The 27488-nt window shown below is 40.9% G+C and overlaps 1 protein-coding gene across 3 annotated transcripts in view; it reads right to left on the reverse strand.

Annotated features, from left to right (window-relative positions):
- The window catches only part of GSAP (gamma-secretase activating protein), a 45777-nt gene extending 18934 nt beyond the window's left edge, over window positions 1–26843 (reverse strand). The window contains exons 1-19 of one of the 3 annotated variants that reach the window (XM_071552693.1): window positions 26612–26843; window positions 23071–23144; window positions 20181–20237; window positions 19411–19480; window positions 18963–19019; window positions 18761–18849; window positions 18282–18351; window positions 17178–17227; window positions 15793–15897; window positions 14820–14879; window positions 14083–14126; window positions 12460–12545; window positions 7980–8057; window positions 5704–5781; window positions 5144–5236; window positions 3650–3867; window positions 3278–3347; window positions 2566–2648; window positions 1904–1957 (exon numbers count right to left, since the gene is read on the reverse strand). In XM_071552693.1, coding sequence (XP_071408794.1) covers window positions 1904–1957; window positions 2566–2648; window positions 3278–3347; window positions 3650–3867; window positions 5144–5236; window positions 5704–5781; window positions 7980–8057; window positions 12460–12545; window positions 14083–14126; window positions 14820–14879; window positions 15793–15897; window positions 17178–17227; window positions 18282–18351; window positions 18761–18849; window positions 18963–19019; window positions 19411–19480; window positions 20181–20237; window positions 23071–23144; window positions 26612–26696 — 1521 coding nt within the window. In that variant the 5' untranslated portion in view covers window positions 26697–26843. The remainder of the gene's footprint in view (window positions 1–1903; window positions 1958–2565; window positions 2649–3277; window positions 3348–3649; window positions 3868–5143; window positions 5237–5703; window positions 5782–7979; window positions 8058–12459; window positions 12546–14082; window positions 14127–14819; window positions 14880–15792; window positions 15898–17177; window positions 17228–18281; window positions 18352–18760; window positions 18850–18962; window positions 19020–19410; window positions 19481–20180; window positions 20238–23070; window positions 23145–26611) is intronic. The other 2 variants (XM_071552694.1, XM_071552695.1) reach the window with 2 other exon arrangements.
- Between the last annotated feature and the right edge of the window lie 645 nt (window positions 26844–27488).

Consider the following 27488-nt stretch of genomic DNA (forward strand, 5'->3'; position numbering starts at 1 on the left):
ACTCTGCAGCCCAGGGGCTCAGTGTGAGGAGAGGCTGTCCTGCTGTGTTCTGTAGGTTTCTTGCACTGTACATTCTCATCCTTCTCCTGGAACTCCTTCTATTTTATTTTCTTCCTTTTTTCCTCCTGCCCCTTTCTTCTGCCTTTCTGATCAAGCCTGTCTGCACCCCTTCAAGTTTGGTTTGTGTTCAAAAAGGAGGGGGAAAAAATCAGACATTAATTGAAATCCCTGCATAAAGCTTTTGCCAAATGGACTGATTGTTTCTTCTTTCTCCCAGACTCTCTCAGTGTATCTTGCTGAACATTAATTAGTAATAAAAACACACCTGAGACCCAAATAGCACAATTTTTTTAATTAATATGGTCATAGCCATTTCAAAGGCTCTCAACAACTCCAGAAAACCTCCTCAAAGTAACAATTCACCATTGCTCCTGTGAAATGCCATAAAATTTTTGCTAAAGAAATACTGCTTGTAGGACCAGATCTGTCACCAGGGTCTGCCTCCTGATGCCAACAATGTGCACGGACTGAAACACCACCTGACCCTGAGCCACGGTGGGTTTGTGACACTGAAGTGGTCAAAACAGCCAGAGCAGCAAACCTTGCCCTGGGTATTGCCATCTCTGTCCTCATGCAAGAGTCAGAGCAATTTGCAGTCAAACAAAGCAGGAAATATTTGTCATTAGTTCAACTCTGACCTTTTCAATCTGTTTAGGTTTCAGACAGAAATAGGAAATGAGTTCCACAATCAGGAAGTATAGCTGCTAAAGGCATGTGCCCCCAGGGGCTTGAGGTTCAATCTCAGACAAATTAAAGGCTGCTAACTTTGACCTCAGTGAATCACAGGGATTACCTAGCAACAAATTTTCTCAAGATCTGAGTTTCCCAGGTGTCCCAGCTCTCAGGGCAGCCTCCCCAAGCATGCAAAGCCCAATTCCCTGACAGGAACCAGGAACCCTGTGGGTGTGTGCAGCACAGCTGTGAGGTGTGGCTGCAGAGTGCGCAAGCAATGGGCAATTTCACTGATTTCTAAAAGATTTTGTGAATGGTGAAGCTTTATGACTAACTATAAGCTCTGGGAAAAAAAAAGACTCTCACCTCTAAGGAGGGAACAATATTGTCATGTATCCAGAGTTTAATCCCAAGTGTTGCTGGTCCTGCTTTGTCTAAACTCTTAACTCTTCCCATTACCTCTCCACAACAAACTGCTTAGTAAAATCCTCTTTCAGATATTGGAGGGGAACACTTAGGAAAATTTCAATTATTTCTCTAAACTGGAGCTGAGGGAATGTAATGGGAAGATGGGAAGAATCATTCCAGTTGTTTTCAACGGAAAGAACAATTTCCTACCCAAACAGCATGTGCTCTCCCCATCCAGCTCTCTGCCCTTTCTGGCTATGCAGGAATCTGCCTAGATTTAGTAGCCAAAGCCCTGACATCAGAGCAATCACAGGATGCTCTGGACAAAACAAAGTGAGAGGGTCACAAACCACTCATACCAACAGCAGCACAGTGAAACATCCCTCAAAGTGGTGTTTGTGGGCATACACAGAATTCCTACGTGTCTGTTATGCCAACCCTGCCTTCAGCTACCAAATTCACAAAATGAAGTGGTATCAACCAGATCTAACGAGAACTAATTCTTGAAGAATCCTCCCTGTTGAATAGAAGTGTCTTCAGAAAGGGAAGGTAAAATACATCCCTGAACCAGCAAGCATCAGTCTGAATAACTGATATTTTAGTAAATGCATAAATCATTTCAAACAGGGCAATTTTATGTTCACACCTATTTTTAGATAGGGCTGTGGGGACACTGCTTCATTAGTGTGTAGCACAGCCTCATCCCACAAAAAAAGCAGCCCCTAATCTGCAAATACAAATGTGGTTTTATACTGGAACTTACATCTAACATAGGTAGAGAAATAATGTCCGTTGCACACATTACTCCAGGGACAACCTAGAAATACAGACAAATTATTTATAGTCTTATAATTTAGCATAGAAAATGGGCCTGTTTGGAATCTAGGTGAATCTCCATTATCCACTTCCTCTGTGAATCTAGCTAGCTAAAACTGTATCCTAATTTTAAAAAAGACAACATATGAGAGCAGTGTCAGATCAGAGAAATTAAAATATATTATTTGCTCTAACTGTCAAATCTTGCCAGAAGTTATTTTATTTCTGCAAGCTTACTTGTAAATCTTAACTCTACTGATACTGTTTGTCTTGGAAATAACTGCATGATTCTGCTGTTAAATGTATTCTGTATTAATTATAAACCTCATATGATAAATAGTAAATTAATACTTTATTATGAAAACCAAGATATTTAATCATCCATTTCATTATAGTAGCTCTTCTGTTTTATAAATGCCTTTATTGCAAAATATTTGACTTATAGAAAACATGACAGAGGTAAGACTTGGCAAACTAACACAGACATAAAGCACAGATATTGATTTAAAGCGTATCTATGAAAACGCAAGACAGACAAATTAAAAGCTGTATTAAGGGAGAAAAGACAGACCCTCTAGCTATCAATTAAAGCACCAGCTGTTATCTTACCCCAGTCCAGTCAAGCAGTGATGTGTAAGGCAAAAGTTTATCCAAGTTTTGAGTTTCTGGACACATTCTGCAGTACAGGGAGGCTGAATGCAATGTAAAAAGATTTATAAGGGCAAGGTTATATAAACAATCAGTTAACAAGAGTAGGTTTCACAGTTCCTTATGTGACACCTTTTCAGGGACAAATCCTGCTGCTGCCTCTGAAACAGCTTCCTCCATGGTGGAACTGGTCCCATTCTGTGCACAAAAGGAGGAAGAGAAGTCCAGATGGCTGCAGGGCTGGGTCAGCTGCTTGGCTACAGCTCAGCACTGCAGGGGTCCTTTGTCCTTTGCACTGGCTAGACTGAGCAATCAGCTACTAGAGGAGAATATCATGATATGCCAAATCCTTACAAAAAATGGTTTGGGCTAGGATAGAGGAGATTTGTTCCTCAGCTCCAATCTCCAGAGACCTAAAATAATTATAAATCCATTTGCTCCATTAGAGAAAACAAGAATACATTTGAAAAGCTTTACTGCCAATCTGATTTTGAGAAGTCTACATATCTTCTAAACTACTGAAACTGTCCCTTAACACCACAAAATGCAGGTCAGTTAACATAAATCATAACCAGAAAGTTTGGAAATGAGTCGGTTTGTAACATTGTGGCTTCTTCAGTGCCAACTCGAGTGTGCAGGAAAGCTCAATGTGCACAGGAAAAGAAATACCCACCAATGATAAATTCTTGAATGGGGTCAAACGAGTGACACGTCGACAGGTTCTCAGAAATCCACCGAATAATCTGGCAGAAAGAGAACAGGGAGTTTGTCACAGCTCTCTGTTTAAGCATATGTTGTTAGAGACTATAACACTTTGGGTTTGGTAGTAACACTTGGTACAAAGTAGTGATGCAGATACAGATGTTTTCAGGACAGCCTGGACCAATACAGGGGTTTAGGGCAGCCCAGCTGATGAGCCTCCTGGCACTGCCAAAAGGTCCATGTGAATCAGGACATTTCTTTGGCTGATACCATTCATGCCCTGACTCTGCCTCATGTAAGACATCAGCCACGGGGAAAAATACCGCAGAGGTTCTTTTCCCACCTGCATTTCCAAGTCTTCTGTGTGTTGGAAGTACAGCAGGGCACAGTGTAGAGCTGCCAATCTCTCACTGTCCTGTTTGCTCTTCTGCAGGAGCTGCAGCAAGGCACTGTCAGTGATGCTCACAGCATACAGGTTCCCTGCTCTGCAATCCAAGGCTGTTGACACCAGTGGGGATCGGATGGAGCAGGTTTGTAACCTGTCAATTCTTGCATCCTCACCTGAAGAACATTGGTTTGAGAACAAAAATGCGTAAGAACACAAAATTTGGCCACCACCAGTACTTCCCTTCAGACTCCTGGGTGCCCAGCAGTAAGAAACAGTCTGCCTCTTGCATTAGCTGCCCTGATATTAAGCTGAAGAGAAGGAGGAATAGTGCTGGCTGCATACAGGAATAGAATAAGGAGCACAGTCCATGCCCAGTTCTCTCCTTCCCTACTGCTGACACAGGGAAGGTGCCCAGATCCAAGGCTCACAGTGCTGTCCTAAGGCAAATCAGAGTACATGTGATGGAAGAAGGAAGGGCACAAGGCAGGCAGCACAAGTTCAATACCAGAATCAGCACCAGTTGGTACAGTTCAGTGCTCACATGCAGAATCATGACACAAACTTGCACTGGTGGTTCTCTTACCATCAGTCACAGTGGCCAGAACAGGAAGGTTCGACTCTATGGTTACTCACTGAAGCATGAGACCAAAACCACTTTATTTATGCTAGCACTAAGGTTCACCATCATGGTACTACAAGGTACTACATTTCAGACCCTTTGCAACACACAGATCAGGCTCAACACACAACAGTGATGCTTCCCACTCATTTTTAGCAGAACTGTATCTCATTATGCAAATAAAACAGGTATCAGCTTCCTGGGATGCTGCCCCAGCACCAGTTTCCACAACTTATGTCTCCTTCACCCAATCAGAGCAACAGATTTCTGTTTTCAAACAAAGGCACCCCATATCCAGAAATAAACCACTTCCCATAAGGACACGTTAGTTGGAAATGGAATAACATGTCTCTCAGATGAGACTCTAGATTAAATTGCATCAGCCTGATCAGGTGAAGGAAACACAGATTTCCTCTCCCCACACCCTCCAAACACACACATTTAGAACAACTCAATTGGAGGAAGGAAATGTAAAATCAAATTTACATCTCCATGTGAAATTTGAGAACAGTGGAGGACCAAGAACCATGTGCAAAGATGGGGGAAGGGAAACTATGAAACCAAGGCAGACTATGTCAAATTCAGTGAAAGGTCTTCTTCCATTTCACAGCAAACTATAAATATGCAATACATGAAGTATAAAATGTCACTTCATCTTTTCTTTCTAAAATGGAAAGCGGCAAAAATGCCATTCTTATTTTTTCAGTACCTCTCCTTCTTCAGAACACTGTGCAATAAAGGAAACATAGAGAAATACAACTTTTATGAAAAGGGATTTGAAAAGTTTCCACATCAACAGTAAAATTCCTTAAGCAGCAGTCTTACTATACCTGTCAGAAATAAACTATAGCACAGCAGGTCAGGATGTTGAATATTCAGGAGGTGCAGGAACTGGCCAGGCAAATAAGCAGCCACATAATAGTCTATTCGAAGAAACAACAGTGGTCAGTTTAGCACTTGATCACTTATTTACTTTAAGAGGCTCTTTCACATGATTCTCATTTGTCCCACTTCTCTGTGATGGAATTGATTATATCTAGGAAGTATAAAAGGAGTTAATTAAAAGCTGCTGTTGTATTAACACAGGAAACACCAGTGGTACATTTGGGTTTCCAGGGGAGGATTCAAGAGACTTGAGACACTCAAGAACTCAGCAGCTGATGTCCAGAGCAGATTCTGAGGCAATTTCAGAGGAAGCTGCTTACTAATAGTGAGGTGTTGCAATATCAAATGCCAAATATAAAAGTTAATAATAAAAAAAGAAGCAAAATAACATAACTATCTGAAGTCAGGAAAAAAATCCTTTCCTTCTAGGGAAAGGTTAGTCATTTGTCTCCCTACCAGGGACAGAGAACGGCAATCACACAGGGAAGTAACCCAAGTAACGTACCAAGATTCATAAAAGCCACTTCCTTCAATTGATGAGATTCTGTTCTGTCTAGAGAAACTGTAAAAGTTTTGTTGTAACCTGGGGAAAAAATAATACTACTTTAAAAACCCTCAAACAATAAACACCATTTGTTACCTATGACTTTGTAGCTAGAAACTTATCAGAGCCAATACACCCAAACAGGGATATTTTAGAGTGTTTTATGGGGTTGTCTGCACAGACAGATTTACTTCATCCTAAACAGAGTTGCTGCACATTTAGTAGACTTTCACCTATACAATGCAGTCCTTTAGTGTGTGAAAACCAGCCATGTACTGCACAGCCTATGTTTGTGTTTAAGGAATCATTCCATCTCAGGGCAAGCTTGTGTAAAAATACCTTCCTTTTCTCAAAAAAAACCCCAAACACAAATCCTTTATGTAGTTGTGTTTCACATTTTGGTGATCTTTCAACTGCTCTAAAGAATTTCCAGTTTGTTTATCTGCATGTCCTATGGCTCTAATTTAGTTCAACTCAGCTTAAACACAGGCCAATATCAGACCTGCTGTGTTTGCATGGGCTTTGCATCAGCACAGCTGTTGTTTTATTCCAGACTTGTACCACACGTCTTCTGGCACCCAGCAAGAATGACGCAAAGCCCTCAAACTTCCTCCATCTCTGAGAAAAGCTGAAGATTAAAGTAATTAATGGTGTCATGACCAGGATGCCACTTAATAGTACATGAAAACTCAATATAAACCCCACATTTTACAGGACCACCCAGGAAATAAAGTTGCTCATGAGCCATATTTCAGTCACTCAGCCAGGGCATGAATGAATTCCTGACTCTAGCAGAGAAATATGCTTCATATGTGCTGCTGAAAATTTTTTAAGAGACCTTCAAGACTAACACCATCACCAGAGATAAGGGGTACCAAAACAAAGTTTTTCACATGGAATACTGACTGAAGTTTGCTTGCAATGAATCAGTATACTCATCATTCCCAACTTGTGACTTGCCTCAAAGTACATGCAAGCTGAGATGAGCACTGCAGGATACAACTGCAACATCATGACTCCTCTGTTTTGCGACCATGATGGCTTTAAAAGGGGTGAGAAGCTTCCAGCTGAGTCTACAGATGCTGCAGAACAAACTGAACTCCTTATATGTCTCCAAAGTCTGGCTTATGGGCCCAGTATATACCACTAATTCTGTGGATCACCACAGGATCAGTCTTAAAAAAAGTCCCTTGTACGACTGACCAATCTTACATGAACCCACAAGCAGCTCTGCACCAAACAACTCCATTCCATGGAGGCCATTCCAGACTTAGCTACTCCATATTCATCCTCAGTTTCTTCCTAGCACAGATTAGGACATACAAGATCCATGGCTGGCTCCAAGCAAAGCAACCAGACTCTGGCTACACATCAGGTACATCTGGGGAGTTCAGCCCTTCATAGCAGTGCAATGCACAGTGTGCAACACCCAAAGAGGACTTCTCCAATTTCTTGATGCCTTCAAGAACACAGAAACATAGTTCACTCCATGCCACAATGTTCCAGCAGCAAAGCCACATGTTAGTGCAGCTCTGACATATGAAGTGTCCTGACACAAGAAAGCAAACACATAAGGTGGAACTGAGGTACGTTGTCTACTTGAACAGTTACTCCATCCTATGAAGCTTCTCAGTTGAGAAATAATTTGCCTCTCTTATCCGTGTATCAAATGACAAAATCCTGCTAACAACAAGTTTTATTCTGATCAGAATCAAACAATGTTTTTTATTATCTTAAACCAAAAAAAGATCTTAACTTGAAGAGCTAGAGCACCACTTACACAGCAACTATTCTTAGAGTCAGTGGGTGTTGCGGCTCTTGCTGTGAAAATGACACGTTAAACTGGAACTCTAAACAGACATTCAAGCTAAGAGCTGCTGGCTCTATTTCCCACACAAATGCCTTATGGCAGAAGTACAACACACCTGCAAGCTCCCACAGATTTCATTGATGTCTGTGCTCAGCACGCCGGAAAGTCTGGCTAGAAATAAGGGACCAAATTAATAAGCATTTACAAGGCCACTGGTTTGAAGCTACTTATTCAGCATCAGGCAGGAAGTCTACAGCAGAAAAGTCAACTTTGCAGCTAAAGGCAGCTGCTGTCTTTAAACTCCAGCCACAGTGGTTTACTGTCTGCAGACTTTGGTAGTTATTTGTTTTGAAAGGCATTCTGTGACTCTTTCATCACAGTGACATTTTCCAAAATAAAACATAGCAAGTTAACAGGCTAATCTTACCTTTATGTAAAAAATATATGGAGTACATGATTTCATCAGGAGTATCAGAGGCTAGGCTACAACACACACACAAGCCTCCTAAAAAGACAAAATAGGCAAAGAAAACTGATTTGTCCACCTGAATGTCTAGACATCTTTATACTGCATGGAACTAAAGCAAGACTGTTTCAAATTAGAAATTAAAAACAAGCTCTCAAAAAAGGTAAAGATTACAGAAGTATCTGTTAAGTACCTCTAACCATCATTTACCTAATGAAACACAAAATCAAGAAAGAACAGAGGAGACAATCTGGCACAATAGAAACCTCTGCCCTGGCATGGCCAATTCTTCAATTTAGGAGAAGTACATTTTAACCCTTCCCAGTAGAAATCATGCTTTCAGCCAGAAAACTGATCTCCACACACTGCCTCAATCCAGATATCTTCTGTTCGGGGGCTGTCAAATATTCTCAAAACAACATAGTAAAACACATTTTGTTTACTTTTCAAGTAATTTCATATTGGCAGCAGCATGATAGACTACTAGAGCTTTCTCACACTAGAAATGATAGTCATTTCTTCCCTTTCCAGTCCAAAGAGATTTTGATTCCTTTTCTAGGAGAAAAGTCAGTCCTTGGCACAAGCTTATTTCCGCCAAGGTGCTGCCTACAGGAATGCTCCCCACACCCAACCTAATTCTACATCAGACTGATCCTGTTTTGACCCCACTGGATGGAAGCCCTGCCTCCACCTCTTATAAAAACTTTAATCCACTTACTCTGATGTTTTGGCACTTGTGTTAGAAACAGCTTCCAAACCACATCATCCCATTACAGTTGGGAAAGCTCAGCCACAACTGTGACCACTCACCTTTTACCTTTATTGAAGGTTTATCACTTAAAAGGAAAAAAAAAGTAATACTAATACATATGCTGTTCTGTAAAAAAAATAAAGGCTACGTATACAAAGTATACAGAAAATGGCACAATACAGGAAAAGCACAAGTACAAAAAAAGCACAGCTATCAAGATACTTCATTTGATTTAATGCCTCATATTTCACACCCTGAGACTACCATAGCTGTGATACAGATATGGCTGAGACACTTCACACTTCTGCCTTCTGGGGAAAGTAAATACTTTCTTCATGTGCAATTTTTTTTACTGCTTCTTCTTAGCCCGTTGAATATTGTTTGATACAGTTTTGCTTGGATATTTGAGTCATTCAGACAACAGATAGGGCGTTTTGCCAGAGCACTTGGCTTCTTCCAGAGCATGTATAATTTTTAAAGTAGCAGCATCAGGACTCATAAGGAATACTGGAAAAGCTCCAGCAACCCACAATGTTGTTTTATTACCAACAGCTCCCTTCCAGCAGTGCAATTTCTTTCTTGTAAGCTGGAGGCTACTGTGTGCACTGCTCTGTAAACTGCACAACAGCTGAGTGAGGCTGTTCATGCTGAAGTGTCAGTGGGTACTCTGAAAGCTGATCACACAGGCAGCAGCCTTGGGGACTGTCAACAGCATGTGCATCTTCCACCTCGGAGGATATGGTCCAAATGTCAACAAACTGAAGCATAAACAACAGAAAGCAACAAATGGTGCTTCACTAATACAGACAGAAACACGGCAATCTCAGAGAGATCCAAGCAGAGTTACACTGAGACAGTCCCGGCACCAGAGCAGCCAGAGACTGAGAATACACAACAAATTCCTGTCCTGTCCTTACCAGTGCTCTCTGCAAATTAGAGCTGGGTTGTGCTGCTGCAGGAAAAGCTTGTTAGTTACCCTATTGCACCTGTATGGGAAGTGTTTCAAGTGACGGCAGAATCAAGTGTTCTACAGACCCATTTCAAATCATTTGCAAACGGTAAAAGCTGGAGCTGAATACCTCAAGGTGAGAAGACTCACGAAGATATACTTGCATGGACTCTTATCTTTCCAGAAATAAAGGGGGAAAAAGACCTCAATCACAAAGTAAAAAAAAAAAAACCAAAAACCAAACAAAAACAGAAGCATTTAAAAATTAGATTCTACTCTTATTGGGAAATGACAGTTACAACTCTGTCACTTGAAAAATAAATGTCATACAACTGAGACTGTAAGAATCACCTATGAAAACATGATTTTTTCCATAGGAATCTTTACTTTCAAATTCCTCATTTCTGTTCAAGCAAAAGCTCAAGACATAAGGTTGTACCAACATCCCAACGTGCCATTCAAGTGCCGTAATTCAAATACAACATTGCCCCAGGGCATTTTGTGTAGTTGTACTGGCTTAGGAGTGACATGCTTCACTTCAGCCATCCAAACATCTCTCATTTAGACTTCTACACAGCAAATAAAGAAATATGGATTGAAACAGCCATCCTCTGGAGATGCCTATTTCTCTCTAGAAATACAGCTCAGATGCGTAACTTTCAGGTAGATTATTAGGTGATGGTAATCCAGTGTCTGTGTCCTCTTACTGCCTGCATTTTTTTTAATACTGAGAAAATTTAATTGAAAAGCCTTTCTAAAGCACTATGCGAAAACACAACAGTGCAGTGTTTTTTAAATAACCCCTGGATTCTGGACATACAAAATTAATTCTGATACTAGAACTGCTTGATCTCAGCTACTCGAGAAGTGCATCACAGTTTCTGTGTGGAGACATTTTGTCTGTGCTGTGTAAGGCACAGAGCTACTTTTCTGCTGCAGAAGTCTGAGAAAGGAAGAGTGATTTCATCCAGAGTTCAAATTGGCAGAAGTCAATAACAGTTTTATGAAATGGGAAATTGCACGAAATATTCCAGTTGGAAGTTATGCCAATTATTCTTTGCCAGATATGTCCAAATGGTACAAACAGGGATATTGGCATTAATATCTGAGGCATGTTGGCAGTTCCACACAAGGAATCGTCTGAGCCACAAAGAACTTGCAGTTCAGTTCTGCCAATCACCACAGAGGCACAAAAGAGAACATTAGTGGGATTACCCACAGTATTCTTCAACAGCTAGATATGGTTTTAACACCAATATAATTTGCTCCAAACTGTCAGTTACCCAAAACAGGTTGTGAGAGGTAATCCTCAGTTCCAAACAACATTCAAGGAAAAGCCACACACAGTAATCTCATGCAGCAAGTGCAATTGTCAAGTTATGTGTTTCACATTAAGTGCAATGAAAAGCACTTCTGAAAGGTTCCACACAGAATTTAGATACTGTGCTGCCACATGGAAAAACACATTGTATTTCAGGGGAACCAAACAAGAGCCTTGTTGGAGCATGACTTAATTTCATCCTAAACTAAGGAGGTGCTTCAATCTGAACAAACCCCAGAGGAGTGTATGTTAAAAGGAAACACATATATACAAATCAATAATATTTTCTGTTACCGTAAGAAATTGCCTTGCTAACAGAGGAAAAGTAGCCTGATCTACACTTGGTAAACAGAAACTTGGCTCTCTTACTTTTAATTTCCTTCCCTCTAACCTTTCTAAGCATGCAGTCTGCCTTGGTAAGAGAAAAACCCATGTAAGGAAACCCCATTTAATTTGATTTGCATTAATGGTCATTTCAGAACACAGCAGGCCTTGGGGAGTCAGGTATAAAGACACTTCTGCAACACCTCCCTGTACAACCCTGCAGACAGTTCAAAGGTTAAACATGTACCACCTCTGGTTGTCTGTATGCCCTTGTCTAATTTAGAGGCTGAAAAGAGTTCTGGTATTTCTGAACAGATAACTCTTGAGGCCAGTTTTAAAGCAAAAAAAAAGCTCATGACATGCACTAGGATGGAGGGAGACTCCTAAATCCTAAAGGTTTAGGAAACATTTTAGGTCTAAATTTAAGGAATCATATATATACCAAACCCTTGAGTAGCACACCCCAATTTTAGTATCCCGTACTTGGACCTTTGAGCACCACATACTAACAGCAGTATGAAGCTCTCAGAGTTTGTACTGCACGAACTCTGTGTATGTATGTCCACTCTGTAACACAAATACATACTATATTAGAAACCCAGACAACAGACCTAGCCAAAACCTTCCTTGAATTTAATTTCTAACATACTTTTGGTCAGCTTTAACATTAAACTGCTCTAATGTAATACACAACCACACTTTGATACCACCTGTGTTCTGAAACCAGCAGGAAAATGCTACAGTGTGCTTAGACTGAGATATTTCACTAGGTGAGAGCATGACCTCAGTTCTCTGAAGTTGGGCTACCAGAACACTTCTGGGTGACTGTTTTGTTGTTGGTCTTGATATATAAAATCCTTGGTACTTCAGCTAAACTTCAATGCAGCTTTCAGAGGGTAAAAAAAGTTACTAAGACAAGCCATGGTACTTGTCAAGTATATTCTAATGGAATACAAATTTCACACTCACATTATATATATTTGTATTTTTTGTGGGGTTTAATGCCTTACAAAGAAATTTAGTAATCAGTTATGATTACACTGCATGATAATCACTAGTAGAGATATTTTTAACCATACTTGTATTTACTCATTACCTGCTTTACTTGTAAAAACCTGAAGGTTCAAAGATTTAGATGCAACATCTTGGTCTTGACAGTAATCATATCCAAAATTCACAAGTCTATGAGCAAATAAAGATCACCAAATAAATCACTTCATCCACAGAGATTCGTCACAACAAAAAGATCATGAGAACAGCCACTATGTAATGAAAACATACTAATTAAATTATAATCAAGTGTTCTCTAATGCAAGTTAAATCAGGCTTTAACCAGTCTGCTCAATGCTGAGATCCCAATGAGAATCCCAAGACTGCACACACCTACCCAACAATTTTGATCATATCTGCCAACTTCATAGTCTCTTACTGTAGTTTGAAGTGAAAGCAAGTTCTCATGTTGTACTGGAAATCCAAATATTCATCATACCTGGTAACTCAAAGGCTTTGCAGGCTAAGCCCATAATTTAATTTGCAATTAGGAACACTAATTTCAGCAGGAATACTTTAAAAGGAAAGCACAGAGATCACGCTCACATGGAACTTGTTATACCATGACATTTTCAGTCTTGTGCTGCCTGTGTTTTAGTGGTTTTGCATATCTTTAAATCTGTGAGGCCTATTTTTGCCCTGCAGAACATGCAACAAGAGATTGTAGTCAGTCTGCTTTGGATTTGTTGTTGTTCAGTGGGTTTTTTGTTTGGTTGGACTTTTTTCCAGAAAAGATTTTGATCCTGTAGGGATTTCTCCCTAGGCCTACTGCAATAATTTTGAAAAAAAATAAAGTAAAATACAAGCATTGAAGCTCTCACAAGAGCTGGATTTTTTTCAGCCCTTTTAGGGCAACCTGCATGTGCAGGAGCACCTCGCTGAGCCTGATGCACTGAGACATTCCAAGAGCCACAGTTTGGGCATGGCAGAACTCAACTACCCCCGTTATTGATATCTGACTTGGTAGCTTTGGCCTCCCCTATTGTTCACAAAGATAAACAGGCTCTTTTGGAATGTATATTCAACTGACTGAAGGTAGATGAGGATGAGATAAATTATGACAGAGTCACCCCACCCTAACTAGGCTTCTCCTCAGTTAAAAGGAGCCTGGAGGAGACGAGCTGAGGCACAACAATGTGCATGGCACACACAGACAGAACCAGACACAGCTCCACCTCTCAGAGTGCAGCCGCCTGGGAAGAGCACGCTGGAGCAGAACACAGCACAGGCACTGTCTCACAGGCTATAAAAAGCACCTACTGCTCTGCTTAACTGCCCAATAAAACTTGCAACAGCAATTAAAAATGGAGAGCTTCCATGAGAGAAATTCTGACATCAACACTGTAACATGCCCAAGGTTAAAGCAAATTAATTTAAATAGCACAGTGTACTCAAAGGTTTAACCTACAGCTAGCTCTTCAGACAAATAATTTCAAAAAATGGCAGTAAGAAGCAGTCAAGGATTAAATTACTTTTTACAGCTGACCCTGATGAAAGTGAGAACTGGAGGTTTGCACACCGTGTTCATGTTATTTTTATGATTCAGTACCATGTAGGCAAATGCAAGCAAAGATACTGTGGTTTGGACAAATTTTACTTAGGTTTGTAAAACATTACCATACATATTAAAAGGAAGCAAAACAAAACATTAAAAAACCAAACAACTTACTTTAATTGTGTCTCATTTACAGAAATATCCAGGTGTGACTCCAGCTGTTAACCCAAAAAGAAAACAAACCTGTTATTTAGTGAGGTCAGTATACTATGATTAATATTTCACACCAGTAAAATGTGTCACATTCACATTTAACCAGATTCAACATTTTAAAAAAGTTTATTTATCCTCCTTTAATCCTTACAGTCACTCAAAGAAAACCCCACAAAATAGATTCTTTTTTAAAAAGAGAAAATAAACTGAGAGATATTTAACCTCCTGCATTAGAGCAAATTTCAGCCACCAGGACAAAGGTCTACTAATAATTACACATTTTAATTTTTATGTTCTGTTCTCTGTATTTTGGCTGTTTTTTAAAACAATGTCTCACTTAAAACTGACACAAAATTAGCACCTTTTTTTGTCCAGTGCATTTGATAAGCCTGCTTTTTCTATAATTGAATATAAGATCAGTATAATGTCATGAATGTCCCTTACTTCCTTCTAGGTTAATACCTGCAATTCCACTAAAGTTACCTTACTGTGGCACAATCTGATTGACTGAATATATTCTTGACAAGAAAATAATGCAACACCCCCCCAAAAAAAAAACACTGGAAAAACCAACCCCAGTTTTAATCTGAAAAAGCTTCAACAATAAAAGATACTGAAATAGATCTCTCTATTTGTGCCTGAAACACATAATTACACCCCACTAAAACCCATTATATAATAAAATACTCATAACTTACTATTGAGTTAAAATTTTCATCAGGATAAAACTGGACACACCTTAAAGTACTCTTTGATTCCTGGAATTAAAAAGGATGTGTTTGGTAACTAAGAAAGCATATTATATAGACTGAAAAGTGATTGGATACTCCACACCACTCAACCCGCTCTGCTAACAGCCTTGAAGGAGTTGGGGGACAAAAGAATTTAAAAACCACATATAACCCCCCTCACAATAGCACTGTGACTTGCTTCCTTCCTGTGCCAGATCATTATCTGCCAATCACCTATAATTGCGTGGGCTCTCCCTTGAAGCACAGCAATACATGTCTCACACATTCGAGAAAGTTAAAAAAATGTTTTCCATAACGACTTATATGGCAAAAAGAACTGTATCTTATTTTGGTCAGTTCAAAAGGGTATCTCAGAAACAGACACAGGACTACATTTCTCCATCACAGTTCACTTCCTGTCACTCCCTAACACGCACTCTCTTTGTGGCTAAGAAGAGTTAAGAAAAATCATTTTTCACTTACACAGAACCCATCAAGTGCAAATAGTCCCTCAGACAAAACAAAAAACTCAAACCCAAAGAGTTTTAGAGTTTCTAGCCAAGAACTTGTCCTCACGTGGTAACTCACTAAGTCTGCATACAAAATACTTTCTAGATGTGAATTCTGTAGAACAGAGGCATAATATTCACAGCAGTTTGGGGTAGATTTAGATACTTTTGAATAAAAGATCTTCCTAAAGCCAAAAAACTCAATAAACCTACCTTTTGTTATAGAAAGCACTAAGACCACCAGTCTTCTTGGAATTTACCAAGCACAACAACAGCTAAGGCAAGTCTGGCTTTTGCTTTAGGTTATTTGCAGCAGGAACAAGACAGACTACCCTAATGAAAACAAACTCCCACTCATCACTCTGAACAATCAAAATTTCACTGTCACTAGAGAGGCAGGAACAAAGCTGCAAGAATGACTTTCATCTCACCTTTGGAACAATGTAGAAGAGCCTTTGTTCCATCATATCCCACTGTGCCCAAACAAGATCATCCGCAACTTTGGCTCTTGGAAGCTGCCCTGACTTTTGAATCACCTACAGAGAAAGAAAGAACATCAGAAGTCATCAAATAAGGTTCTGTAACAATTATGCACAGTCTGTGCTTTAAAGAGAAAAGCAATGCCAGAAGTGGCACAAATACTAAGGTGCTTGAAGGAAACACGCTCCTTGTCAGTGACAGAGAGTCCACCCCTGTTGTGTGCAGGGTGCTCAGTTAAAGATGGGAAGTACAGTTGTCAGGGTGCACCTCCTAACAAATCTTTCCTGTCAGACTTCCTTGCTTGCCAGAAATTCACCACTTAAGCTGCTCAAAGTGAATAAATCAGACAGCACTCTTCATCATAGAGGAGGGAAATACCATAGCCTGTTCAGAATCAGCTTCATTAACCACTGAAGGAAGAGGTGTCAGCTCGAAAAGAGACTTCTGTCCAAAGTCTCTGCCACATGATACACACCTCTGGAGCAGAGACTGGAGTTGTGGAAAACTGCTGGGCTTGTATAAATGCACTTGAAAAGATGCAGGGGGAATTCATGCCAACCAAAAGAAATCTGTGTGTCCGAAGGACATCAGATCAATCTGTTTCCTGATTACACTTAGTCCTCACTCCACTACTGTGGCCTAGCATATAAAACCCATCTGCTTTGTGGGTTATGATGATAAACTTGGATAAAACCATGAAAGACAAAATGACCAAAATCAGGTATTTAACTTTTCCTTCCAGGTTTACATTTGTCTCCATAAAGCAAAACATTGGCTTTCATAATACAATTCTTTACTATATTAGATGCATGTTTATTAATCATAAGTCTTTTAAGCAAAACATCCATAATTTGTTAAGACAAATTTATGTTAAAAACAGGAAAAAGGGATCAGGGGAAAAAGAGATTGGAACATTCACTGTACTTGGACTGTATCTAAGTTTTATATTGCTTGTTTGCTTATTTTTTAAGCAAATCCTTTACTGGGATCACACAGACTCACAAAAGACAAAGTTAGGAAGGTGATGCTGCAAATACTTAAAATGGTTTAAAGATTAGTATACACCATGTTTACTGTCAACTTCTAACACACAAAAGTATTTAGCAACAAATAAACCCCACTAAAATAAATAACTTTCCTCAGAAATTACAGGCTATACAGGTTTATCAATCAGCTTTATGGCTACCTGCATAAGTTGCCATATTACCAATACTCTAGCTAATATACTTTGTGTTGCTCAAGTATAAAACTACAAAAACTGTTAGCTACATTTACAGATTTTTATGTTTTCAATTAAAGCAAAAAACCTCAAAACCCAAGATTTTTCAAGTCTTACCACTCTGTGTTCTTCTTCTGCAACAACACGAATGTCAAATAGTTCAATATCTTTAAAACATAAGACAAATCATTAGAAACATACATTTTTAAATGCTTTTATTTAGCTTATTAAACAATCTCACACCTAAGACTTCTATAAGAACACCTAAGAGCCAGGAAAGTTCAACTCAGTGTAAGAGGAAATCTGTGCTATGTGAACACAGGTGCCTACAGAGACCTGGATTCTCTCCCTTCCCTGAGCCAAGGGCGGCCTCAGCCACAGCAGCTCATGGAAACAGTTCCCTGCCCACAGCAGCAGGGGCAGCACTGCCTGCAACATGCCCAGCCAAGCCAAGGAGCACACGTGCAAGGATGAAGAGCCCACAGAGCTGCATCCCCGTGCCCTGTTTGCCTTCCTACCATGAACACCCCTCACAGTCTTCTCCTACACGGAATTCCTGGAAGTTATTCACAGTTTGCCTGTACAAAGAGTGCAACATTCACCCAGCAGATGTTATGCTTCTGCTACAGTTCACAGCGCTATGTGAATGTATAGGGAGGTGAACTCTGCCCACCCAAGCCCAGCTACCCAAGGCTGGTGTCTGGCTTAGAGAAGATGGGCCTCTCCACAGAGATGGTCAGAGCAATCTCACTCAATAATACTGAAAGGCAAGAGCAATAAACACACTTTTCCAAGTGTCCATCTTCATCTATTCCATGCCACTGGATTGGGCTGAACATGCAATAATAGATGAAACCAATGAACTATTGTGCTATTCTTATTTCACTTGTCACACATTAAATCACAATCCATCTTTCACAGTCAATTGATCTGCTCTGAATCTATATAGGCAGCTATAAAAAGTCTATTTCAGCTGTTTTATAAGTAAAGATAACTGGTGAATGCATGAACTAAGCAACTAACTGAAGTCAAAGAAGCCCATTCTGTTAACACTAATAAAATTCCCGTAAATCATAGTTTTTGAAAGACTTCGGAATACCTAAAATAGCTCACACCACTCTTTTCCTGTTTTTTCTCAGCAAAAGTGTACCAAAAATACAATCTTAAAACAACCACCTTGAAGTAAAAAAATTGCTATGTATTTTGAAAATATTAACTCACATTTATCTTCTGAAACTAGCAAGAGGCGACTTTCTGTAGAAGCACTTCTGTCCTCAACTGGATAAAGAAACTATAGAGTGTCATAAAAGTAAGTAAATAACCAAAGTAGTTTAGAACACTTATCTAAAATGGGGGAGGAGGGGGTGTTAGATGTGTATTTACATATTTTTACATTAAGTCAGACATGTTAATGGTATTTAATTAACAAAAATAACAAAAATAACCATTATTACACATCAATCACTATAATTGCAAACTTCAGGAGGTTGGAGAGAATTGAAAAGCAACCTCCATGTCAGAGAAATATTCTGTATCAAACATTTTACGGAGCTTCATTTTTTCAATTCCATGAAGGAATATGGGGACACTCTCTCTGTAACAGCTGCAAGATAACAGGAGATATTTCTGCACTCCACTGTGGTTTCCCTCTGGTATAGTGGATTACAAAGGTTTATCCTTAGATTAGTTGAATAATTTACCTGCACTCGAATGCAGCTATCCACAGCCTTCAGGACTCTCACATTATTAATGGGATGAATTTCAATTAGCAAGGCTAAATATTTGGATACTGAAAAGAGAGTATGTTTTAGAGAACATTCTTTTATGAACACGATTTTGTTTTCTAAACAGAAATTATGTGGGAAAGAAAGCAGAAGGGTACAATATTTCAAACAGCAGTACCTGACTGTAATAGCTGACTTGCTGTCTCTTGCTCTGTGTACTGACGGAAGGAGACGGCTGAGGACGGGGAAACACCAATACAACCACAGTGAGTTTGTATGTTTGACATCCATCTCATAAAACATTCTTGAGGAGAGAGCACCACAATTTTTCTACCAGAAACATGTATGCTAAAGGAACAAGAGAAGCTCTTCCACAAGTAGGAGGCAGGCATAAATGCAGGAAGGGGGAAGTGAACAAAGGGTCAGTGTGTCCTAGACTTTCATTTTAATAAAATGGCAATATCATTCCAGCTGTGCCTTTATGTTGTTACCTACACTATCTGGTGACAGATAAACTGCTGTGGGCAACAGGTCAAAATAGATTTAAGTAGTTCTAGACCTAAAAGCATGACCCTACTAAAACTAAATCTTTACCAAAAGAGTTTAATGATAAAATACATATTTACCCAATAATGTCCTTTCATTGTTGATTGAACAGCTGATTATGTGCAGATCCTTCTCGAACATATAGAGATGCTACAGAGAAACATGGGAATGTTAATAAATGTGCTTTTTTAAACTACCTAAAGGAAACTATCTAATCCCTTCTCCTCAGGAAAACAATGCTGTCCTGTACACAGTTTTTAGCTTTAAACCAAATCTTTCCATGGCCAGAACCAGCCTCAGTTGTATCAGTTCTCCTTTTTCTCATTTGTTTGTCTCTTACTGGTTCTTTTGAGCTCTGTGTTGCCAGTAGAGCTGCACAGCAGAATTTTATGTAAATACAAAACTTCACCCATGTCACACTGTTAACAGGGACACCTGCAAAGGCCTGTTATCATGAAGCTACTTACGGAATTACAGTATATTCAGTTTTAGAATCAAATGATTTCTTATAAATGGCAGCATCAGACTGAGAATGCACACAGAGAGAAACCCCCAAACATTCAGATCTTAGCACACATGTTCAGTGTGAAAAGGAGTGGAAAGGGCTTGAACTGGTTGCTTAGAAATAAAGATTGCAGGGGTGATGCTTTACTGCTCTCAAGCCTTTCAGATGTTCTGTAATGTGCTGCACCTTAATACTATTGAGAATCATTTTAATACCTTCTCTGGGCTCTCTTTTGTTTCAAATAAGGATATACTCCTTAAAGACATAATGCACTGTGTTGCAAGACATCAAAATCTGAGAGTCCAGCACTGCCTTTACTAGAGAGAAAACAGGTACTGCTCTCACCTCATTTTGTTTCGTTTGAAGATCGTACAATCCAATATGAGTATTTCTCTGATTTCCCTATGGATGGAAACAAATTAGCACTGGCAATATAAATACATACAAAGTTAAACATTGCTTTTATTTTTTTTCCTCTTCTCCCTGCCCCTTGGCACACATCTTCACACACTTCCCTGTTCTATAAACCGACAGTTAATTATCTAATTCCAAGAAAGCAAATCCTAATTCGAAGAGAACAAAGATTTATTTTTCCCTTTTAGAACTAACACATGGGATAAAGCTGAAATGTCGCCAATCCACAGCCCACAAGCCATTGCATAAGCCAAGTGCCTCTCTCTCACTTTGCTTCTAAACTGGTTTTAGTTACAGGCAGCAGGGCCGGGAAGAGAGATGTCTGTACAAGAACCAAAAGGGATGCTATGGCCTCTGGAGATTTAAGGCTGGTATTCCAAACCCCACCAGCTTGGTGGGTTATTGCTCCAAAAGGGGGTACAGAAACATCAAACATCCAAAAAAACCCAGCTCCCAGTGATCTGGTTGCAGCCTGGAAAGAGGATTTCAGCTGTGCCTTAGGAAGTGATTGTTTGAAAGCTAAACACATTCACAAGCTCACCATAAGCCTTCTGCCTTTGAAGAGAAGTGTCATACACGTCCTTTCTCACTTACTGACAAACAATGATTTTGTTTGGGGCACTCATTAATGTTTGAGACTATATAAATCAATTTATTTTTTCTTCTTGTTAACTCTTATGATGCCTTAAGTTTTCCAAAAATATTAAAAAAGAAAATTCAGTTGCCAGCATATATTGTATATCAAATCAAACTGATGTCTATTAATGTCCTTTAGGTATAGGCACTAAATTGCTAAACTGCCGAAATTTAATCCAGCCACATAGGCTTGCTCAAACAGTGAGCATCATTGTTTTTAACTACAGCTTGGGGGAAGAGGAGAGAGATCTGTGCTTATTTACAAAGTTATGGCATCTTGCTTTTGTGAAGTTAAAACAAAAGCCTGAGTATTCACTTCCTAAGGGGTCTATTTCTGAGTGTCTCATTATTGTTGTGGCAATGACAAAAGTCTTTGACTTCTGATTTAAACAAGGAAAACAAAACGTCTTTATATTAAGTTAACAGAGGCTGCAGGCCTCCTAATTTAAGATTAAGCAAGTGCTTTCACAAATAACCATTCTTTCCAAGTGTGTGTCTGAAATGCCAACACCCTCTACTTAAATACTGAAAAAGACACTTTACAAGACTGGTAACAGAACTACATCGATGCCCATAACCACACATAAGCTAAGACACTTGTTTTCATGTGCCCACTAAAGATTCTTGCATTGCCTTTCAACTAGAATTCACTTCTGTTAAAAATATCTTCCTTGACACCAACTACTAATGTCACAGAAGACAGACATTGTCAAAACCACAATACCCTAAAGTAAGCTTGAAAATAAAGCTCATTCTCCACCCTCCCCTGGTTTCACACAGAACACACTTGACTTTCTCTCACTTAGGAGACAAAGGTTGCTTTCTACTTGTACGTATTAGGAAACAAGCCAGGGCAGCTCAGTTTAGTTTACATCCTCCACCCCTACACCTCCTCTCAAAGAACAGGCTACAAGTCCCAGTTCCACAAATTCCATCAATTGTTTTGACCAGATCTCCAAGAACTACAGTGGCAGCTCAGACACCCACCATGCAGGCAGACACCTGCACTTGGATGGGTGAACCTTGAGCTACAACTCATCCCTTGTGCCATAAGCAAGAGCCTGAAGAGCATACAAGGCAGTTAGACTATCAGAGGCCCAAAAAAGCTTAGTGTGAGATTCCACAGATGCCAGACAGCAGCCACATCACATACACACAGTACCAGGTCTCCTGATGAGCTAGATGGTTATTTGCACTAAGTCTTTAGAGTTCTGAGTAATGAAAAAAACCCTCAACTATTTGAAACATTCTTTAGTATTGTTTTTATGGTTACTGTTGTCTGGTACAGACTCCCCTCTCTTTGCTTGCACTAAAGGAAACATCCACCCACAGTATCACACCTTGATGAAGGACTCACCTCTTCCCTTAACCCTAGGGAAGCTGGAGAGTTTTAGCATTGCTGTGCCAGAGGGGAATGAATGGCAGCCCTGCTCTACTGGAGTTCATCCCATATCTGTACTCTTCAAGAAGCAAGATCCTTCAGGATCCAGGTGGCTCTACAAACTTTCTGAGCCACAGAGTCAAGAAGCACAGCTTGTCTCATCAAGGCAACGAGACAAGGTGTTACCTGAAACTATGTCAAAAATCTCTTGGAACTAAAAGTTAAACACATGCCATGGAGTGCAGAATGCTATGGTAAGGTTAGCTCTGGATACTTCAAGACATCAAATAAACAATGGTTACTTTAAACTACTTGCAATAAAGTGCTATAGATGAATCCTAAAGTTACAGAAGAAAGGTACATGCAGAAATACTCTTAGATAAATGGCATCATAACATATATAGATTGATTGCAGAAAACACTTAACTAAAGCATTGCCATGAATTTAAGTTAACACTTCCCCAAGAAATTCTGAGGGTGAAAAAATGTGCCACTTATGAAGAGTTTATCTGCTAAAGAAATTGCCTTTCATTCAGTGAGATCCTGGCCCACCAAAAAAACAAGGACAAAAATCCTATGAAGCTAAACAGGTCAGTACTTTACTCTCCATTTCATCACTCTTAATCTTTGTCTGAAGTGGAGACAGGTATTTTCCTACTGCCTAACCCCCCCCTCAATGTGTAATCAGTTGAGTTTTCATTTTCTAAACCACAATCCAAAAAAATTAAACTACAAGAACTCCATTAGATTCAAATGTAGCGTTACTCTTTACTATATTTTTATAAAGTTTCATGACAGACTTACCTTCCAGGTATAAATAATTTTTCCATTTCTTTCAACATTTACAACGTAGAGTGCTGATGAATTCTCAGAAGTATCTGAAATAAGAAGTATCAAAAGGCACAGGATTTTCAGTTGGGTTGGTTCACCATACAACACATACACACTTTAAGCAAAGATGCTAAATACATGTAATCATTTTTTACATGTAAATACTTACTTATATATGCCAAAATTACTCCCTTCTGGAAACAGAGAGTAATTTTTACACAATGATTTAAATCTGATGAACTTCAACACAAATGGTTAAGTGATTTCAAAACATACAGGAAAGAATTATTTATGTAAGCCCCTAACTCTAATGGCCACTACCTTTTGTTATGAAAATGGAACATACCTTCTCACAGAAAAACAAGCAAAACCAAAAAATTTTTTTAAACTTACATTTATTCACTATAATTATGGGTTTCAAACTGTTAAGTTGCACTCTGACACTACAGAGACAGAACTAGCCCAAAGAAAGTGTTATTTGCTCCTACCTGCCCCTTTAGCATCTCAAAGGAAAGCCTGAAACTAAATTAAATCTTCAGCCATTAGTTCTACCTCACCACCACCACTCCTGTGGCATTGGTACCCCTCCTCCTCAAAATAACACACACAAACGAACAAAACAAAACAAAAACCCTGGAGGTACTCGAGGTGACAAATAGGCATATTTTCCTGATGCTGTTTTTATGTTTTCTGATCTCTGCAACCATCAAAAATGTGATTATCTCACATGGAATTTTTACTAAAAGTGTAAATTTTGCCCTTAACAAGGTTGAACCTGCATGATTGGTTATAGTTTTATAATAACAATGACCTGTAGTTCAGTAAGCATGAACAAAAAGAATTGTCCAAGACTCTTGACAAGCATTTAGTCAAGTTTGACACTTTGCAGATATCACAAAGCTTTGATAGAAGGAAGACACTTAGTGAAACTCAGTTTATCAAGCCTGATAGTATAAACTGGCTTGTACAGCTTTCAGTGGTAAGGGGCAAAAAAATCGTTTACAAGTATTATGAGAAGGAAGTAAATTCTCCATTTTGTCGTGGGAGGACAATGAAAATCCTTTGTGCACATTTAACAATGCATCACTTTCTAATGGTTTCACATCACTACAATACCACTACATCAGGGCTAGCTGGCAACAACTGAGTTGGTCTCAGATAAATACACAACCTGCTTTTTTAGTGGAAACTTCCTGGAACTTAACCATCACCTCAAACTTTCAAGATCAGTACTATGGTCTACACACCTCTCTCTCACACAATACTGCCTCAGAATAGAATTCAGGTAGAGAAGGCCCATGAGAAATCTCCATGTCAATGAATTTCCCTATCACCTGGCACAGACATCTTTAAGATGTTGAAATAGTTCTGTGTCAGAAGAGAATTTCATGTCACTGAACAGTCAGTGGGAATATGGAGCCAAAGAAGAAGTGGCAATGGTCTCCACCCTTGGAAAGTCCTGTAATAAAATCCTACATGTAGAATTACAACTTCTTTTTCATGCCCACAGCCAAGAGCAGCAGATGAAGGGCTGCAAAGACACAACCCGGCCTGCCTGCCCAGCACAGAGCTCTTATGGGTATAACCAGGAGAATGCAGAGCCTGATTTCCTGAAGGCCCCATTGTATTACAAGCAGCTCAGACAAAACTAAGTGGAATAAAGAGAACAAGGCTGGTCCACTTCACTTGCTGCTCCCTTCCTATCATCACAGCCACTCCCAGCTCTCATGCAATTAGCAATTCTTACATGCTATCAAGGGCTTTGAAGACTTAAGGGGAAAAAAATAAATATGGATAACCATAACATTTGAAACACAAAAGTACCATGACTCTTAAAAATTATTTGCTTGATTAGATATATCTTTGATGTTTAAATAAATCTTTTTATTTCTACCTCCCCCCTTCACATTCCTAATGCAACAGCACTGCATGAAGGGAAAAAGTCAGGATACAGAGATAAAAGTTAAAATGCAATACAGCAAAGTTGGTATTGGATCAGATGGACCTTCCAAACTAGAATCTTCTGATTCTGTATTACCAGGGACATTTCCTGAATGAAGACTCTGTACTGCATTTTAAAAAGCTGAGTATGATTGTCCCTTTCCCAAACACAAGTCAACACCATTTTGAGATGCTTATGCCATAAAGATGTAGATCTATCTTTGAATTCATCACAGATAAACGGATACATTTACAGATGAACAAACTATGTGTGGAGATTTTCAGAATTTTACCTCAAACCCCTTCAGTACACCATTCAGCAGTTTTTCAGTATATTATGTAAAAAATCATAATACTTTTAAACAGATTTTGTAAATTATGTCTTAGTAAATAATTGTCTCATTTACTAAGCTGATACTTTTTGTTTTGCTGTCGAACAAGATTTTACAAATCTATTTGATAACAGCCCTTCAGTGTGGGAAGCAAGTTAAATATATTGAGTAAATTAAAAGCAGCCAAAGGAGTTGATTTCAAGTTCATCCCACAGCACATCAGTGATATTTCTGCTGAAGCAATAATTATTACAGTATTATTATTATTTTAATAGGAAAAGGTTTCCACCAGTTTCTGAAAAGCAGAACTGGGCCAGCTGCTCTGCAGATGAATATGAACAAAAAAAAGCCAAAAGCCACACGGCCAGGCATAAGGGGGTCACTCTTTTTTCCAACCACGACCCAAAGCCCTCGCTAGGCTGGATGTCGCACGGTGCTGCGACAGCTGACGCTGCATCTAATTTTAACCAGCGCTCGCTCACCAGACAGACCAAAGTGTTCAGGCTGTGGGGTTTTTTCCTCCCAGAGAGGCGTGGGAGAGAGAACCACGCTAAAACTTTTGTTTGTTTGTTTTGGAAAGGGAGGAAAAAAATTACAAGCCCCAAACCTGCGGAGACGCAGGAGAAAGAAACAAACTGTGGAGTGCAGCAGATCTGCTGGAAGTGTTTTCGGCGTGTGAGAAGTTCCTGCAAGACACCAAACTTGCCCTCCTCAAGTCCCCCGGGACCCGAGGGTCGCTCCCCTCGAGCCCCGGCCGAAGGGGCACAGGCGGCCGCTCCCCCGCCGGCATCCCCCGAGCCTCCCGCCGGGGATCCGCCCCTGGGGTCCCGCTGGGGATCCGCCCCTGAGGTCCCGCTGGGGACACGTCCCCGAAGGTCCCACTAGAGGTCTGTCCCCGAGGGTCCCGCCGGGGATCCTCCCCCGGAGTTCCCACCGGAGATCCGCCCTCGAAGGTCCCGCCGGGGACCCGCCCCCGGGGTCCGGCCAGTGATCTGCCCCAGAGAGTCCCACTGGGGATCCGCCTGGGGGTTCCACCGGAGGTCTGCCCTCGCAGGTCCCGCCGGGGATCCTCCCCCGGGGGTCCCACCGGAGATCCGCCCTCGCAGGTCCCACTGGCGATCCGCCCCCGGGTCCCGCCGCAGCGCGGCTCCTCCGCCCGCGGGCTGGCGGCGCTCGGAGGCGGCCGGGAGGGAGCGCAGGGAGGGATGGTGGGGCTCCCCTCGGCCTGCTGGCAGCGTTACCTGCAGCCGCGGCCGAGCCCCGCGCCGCCAGCCAGGGCCCCACGTCCCTCCACAGCTCGAACTGGGGCAGCAGGCGCAGCAGCATCGCGCCCGCCGCTCGCCCCGGCCCGGCCCCGCCGCGGGGACTCGGCGGCTGTTCCGGCGCTTCCCGGCCCGGTCCCGGCCCCGCCGGCCCTTCCGCTTCCTACCGGGGCCGGGAGCGGCAGGACAGCGCCGCGGAGCCGCCCGCGGCGAGCGGCCCGCCTGCAGGTGGAAGCGGAGACGCCCGTATTCCCGGCGCTCAGGCTCCTCCTCACGCCGGCTGGGACAGTCACAGAGTCGCGGAACATTCTGAGCTGGAAGGGACTCACGAGGATTATCGAGCCCAGTGCTTATCCCTGCACAGGACCATCCTCGAGTTACACCGTGTGCCTGACAGCATTGTCCAAACACTTGCTGCCAGGCTTGGTGCTGTGGCCTGGGGAGCCATTGCCCAGCCACCCTCTGGGTGAAGGACCTTTTCCTAATACCCAACCTTAACCTCCCTTGAGACACAACTTCAGGCCATTCCTTTGAGTCCTGTCACTGGTCTCCAGAGAGAAGTTGGGGTGATCCTTTTTGAAGCTTCACCATGGAGTAACTCTGAGTGCCTCAGACAGCAGCCTGTCAGCAAGGTTGGGTTAGGACTTCTGTCATCTGGTGTTCAGGAGCCCCCAGTGACCTCTTGCCCTCCTCACAACCCCCAGGAAGGGTTAGGTGTTTTCCAGGGCTTCAACCCGCTTCCCTGTTTTCCTAGGGTGCACACTATGAAGTTGTTTGCTGAATAGATTGCGTCTCTCATTATGTAAAACTCCCTATTCCTTCAGTGTGGCTGTGCATGTCCCAGGCCGTATCTACA

The sequence above is a fragment of the Pithys albifrons genome, chromosome 3, assembly GCF_047495875.1.
Source record: "Pithys albifrons albifrons isolate INPA30051 chromosome 3, PitAlb_v1, whole genome shotgun sequence".
NCBI lineage: Eukaryota > Metazoa > Chordata > Aves > Passeriformes > Thamnophilidae > Pithys > Pithys albifrons.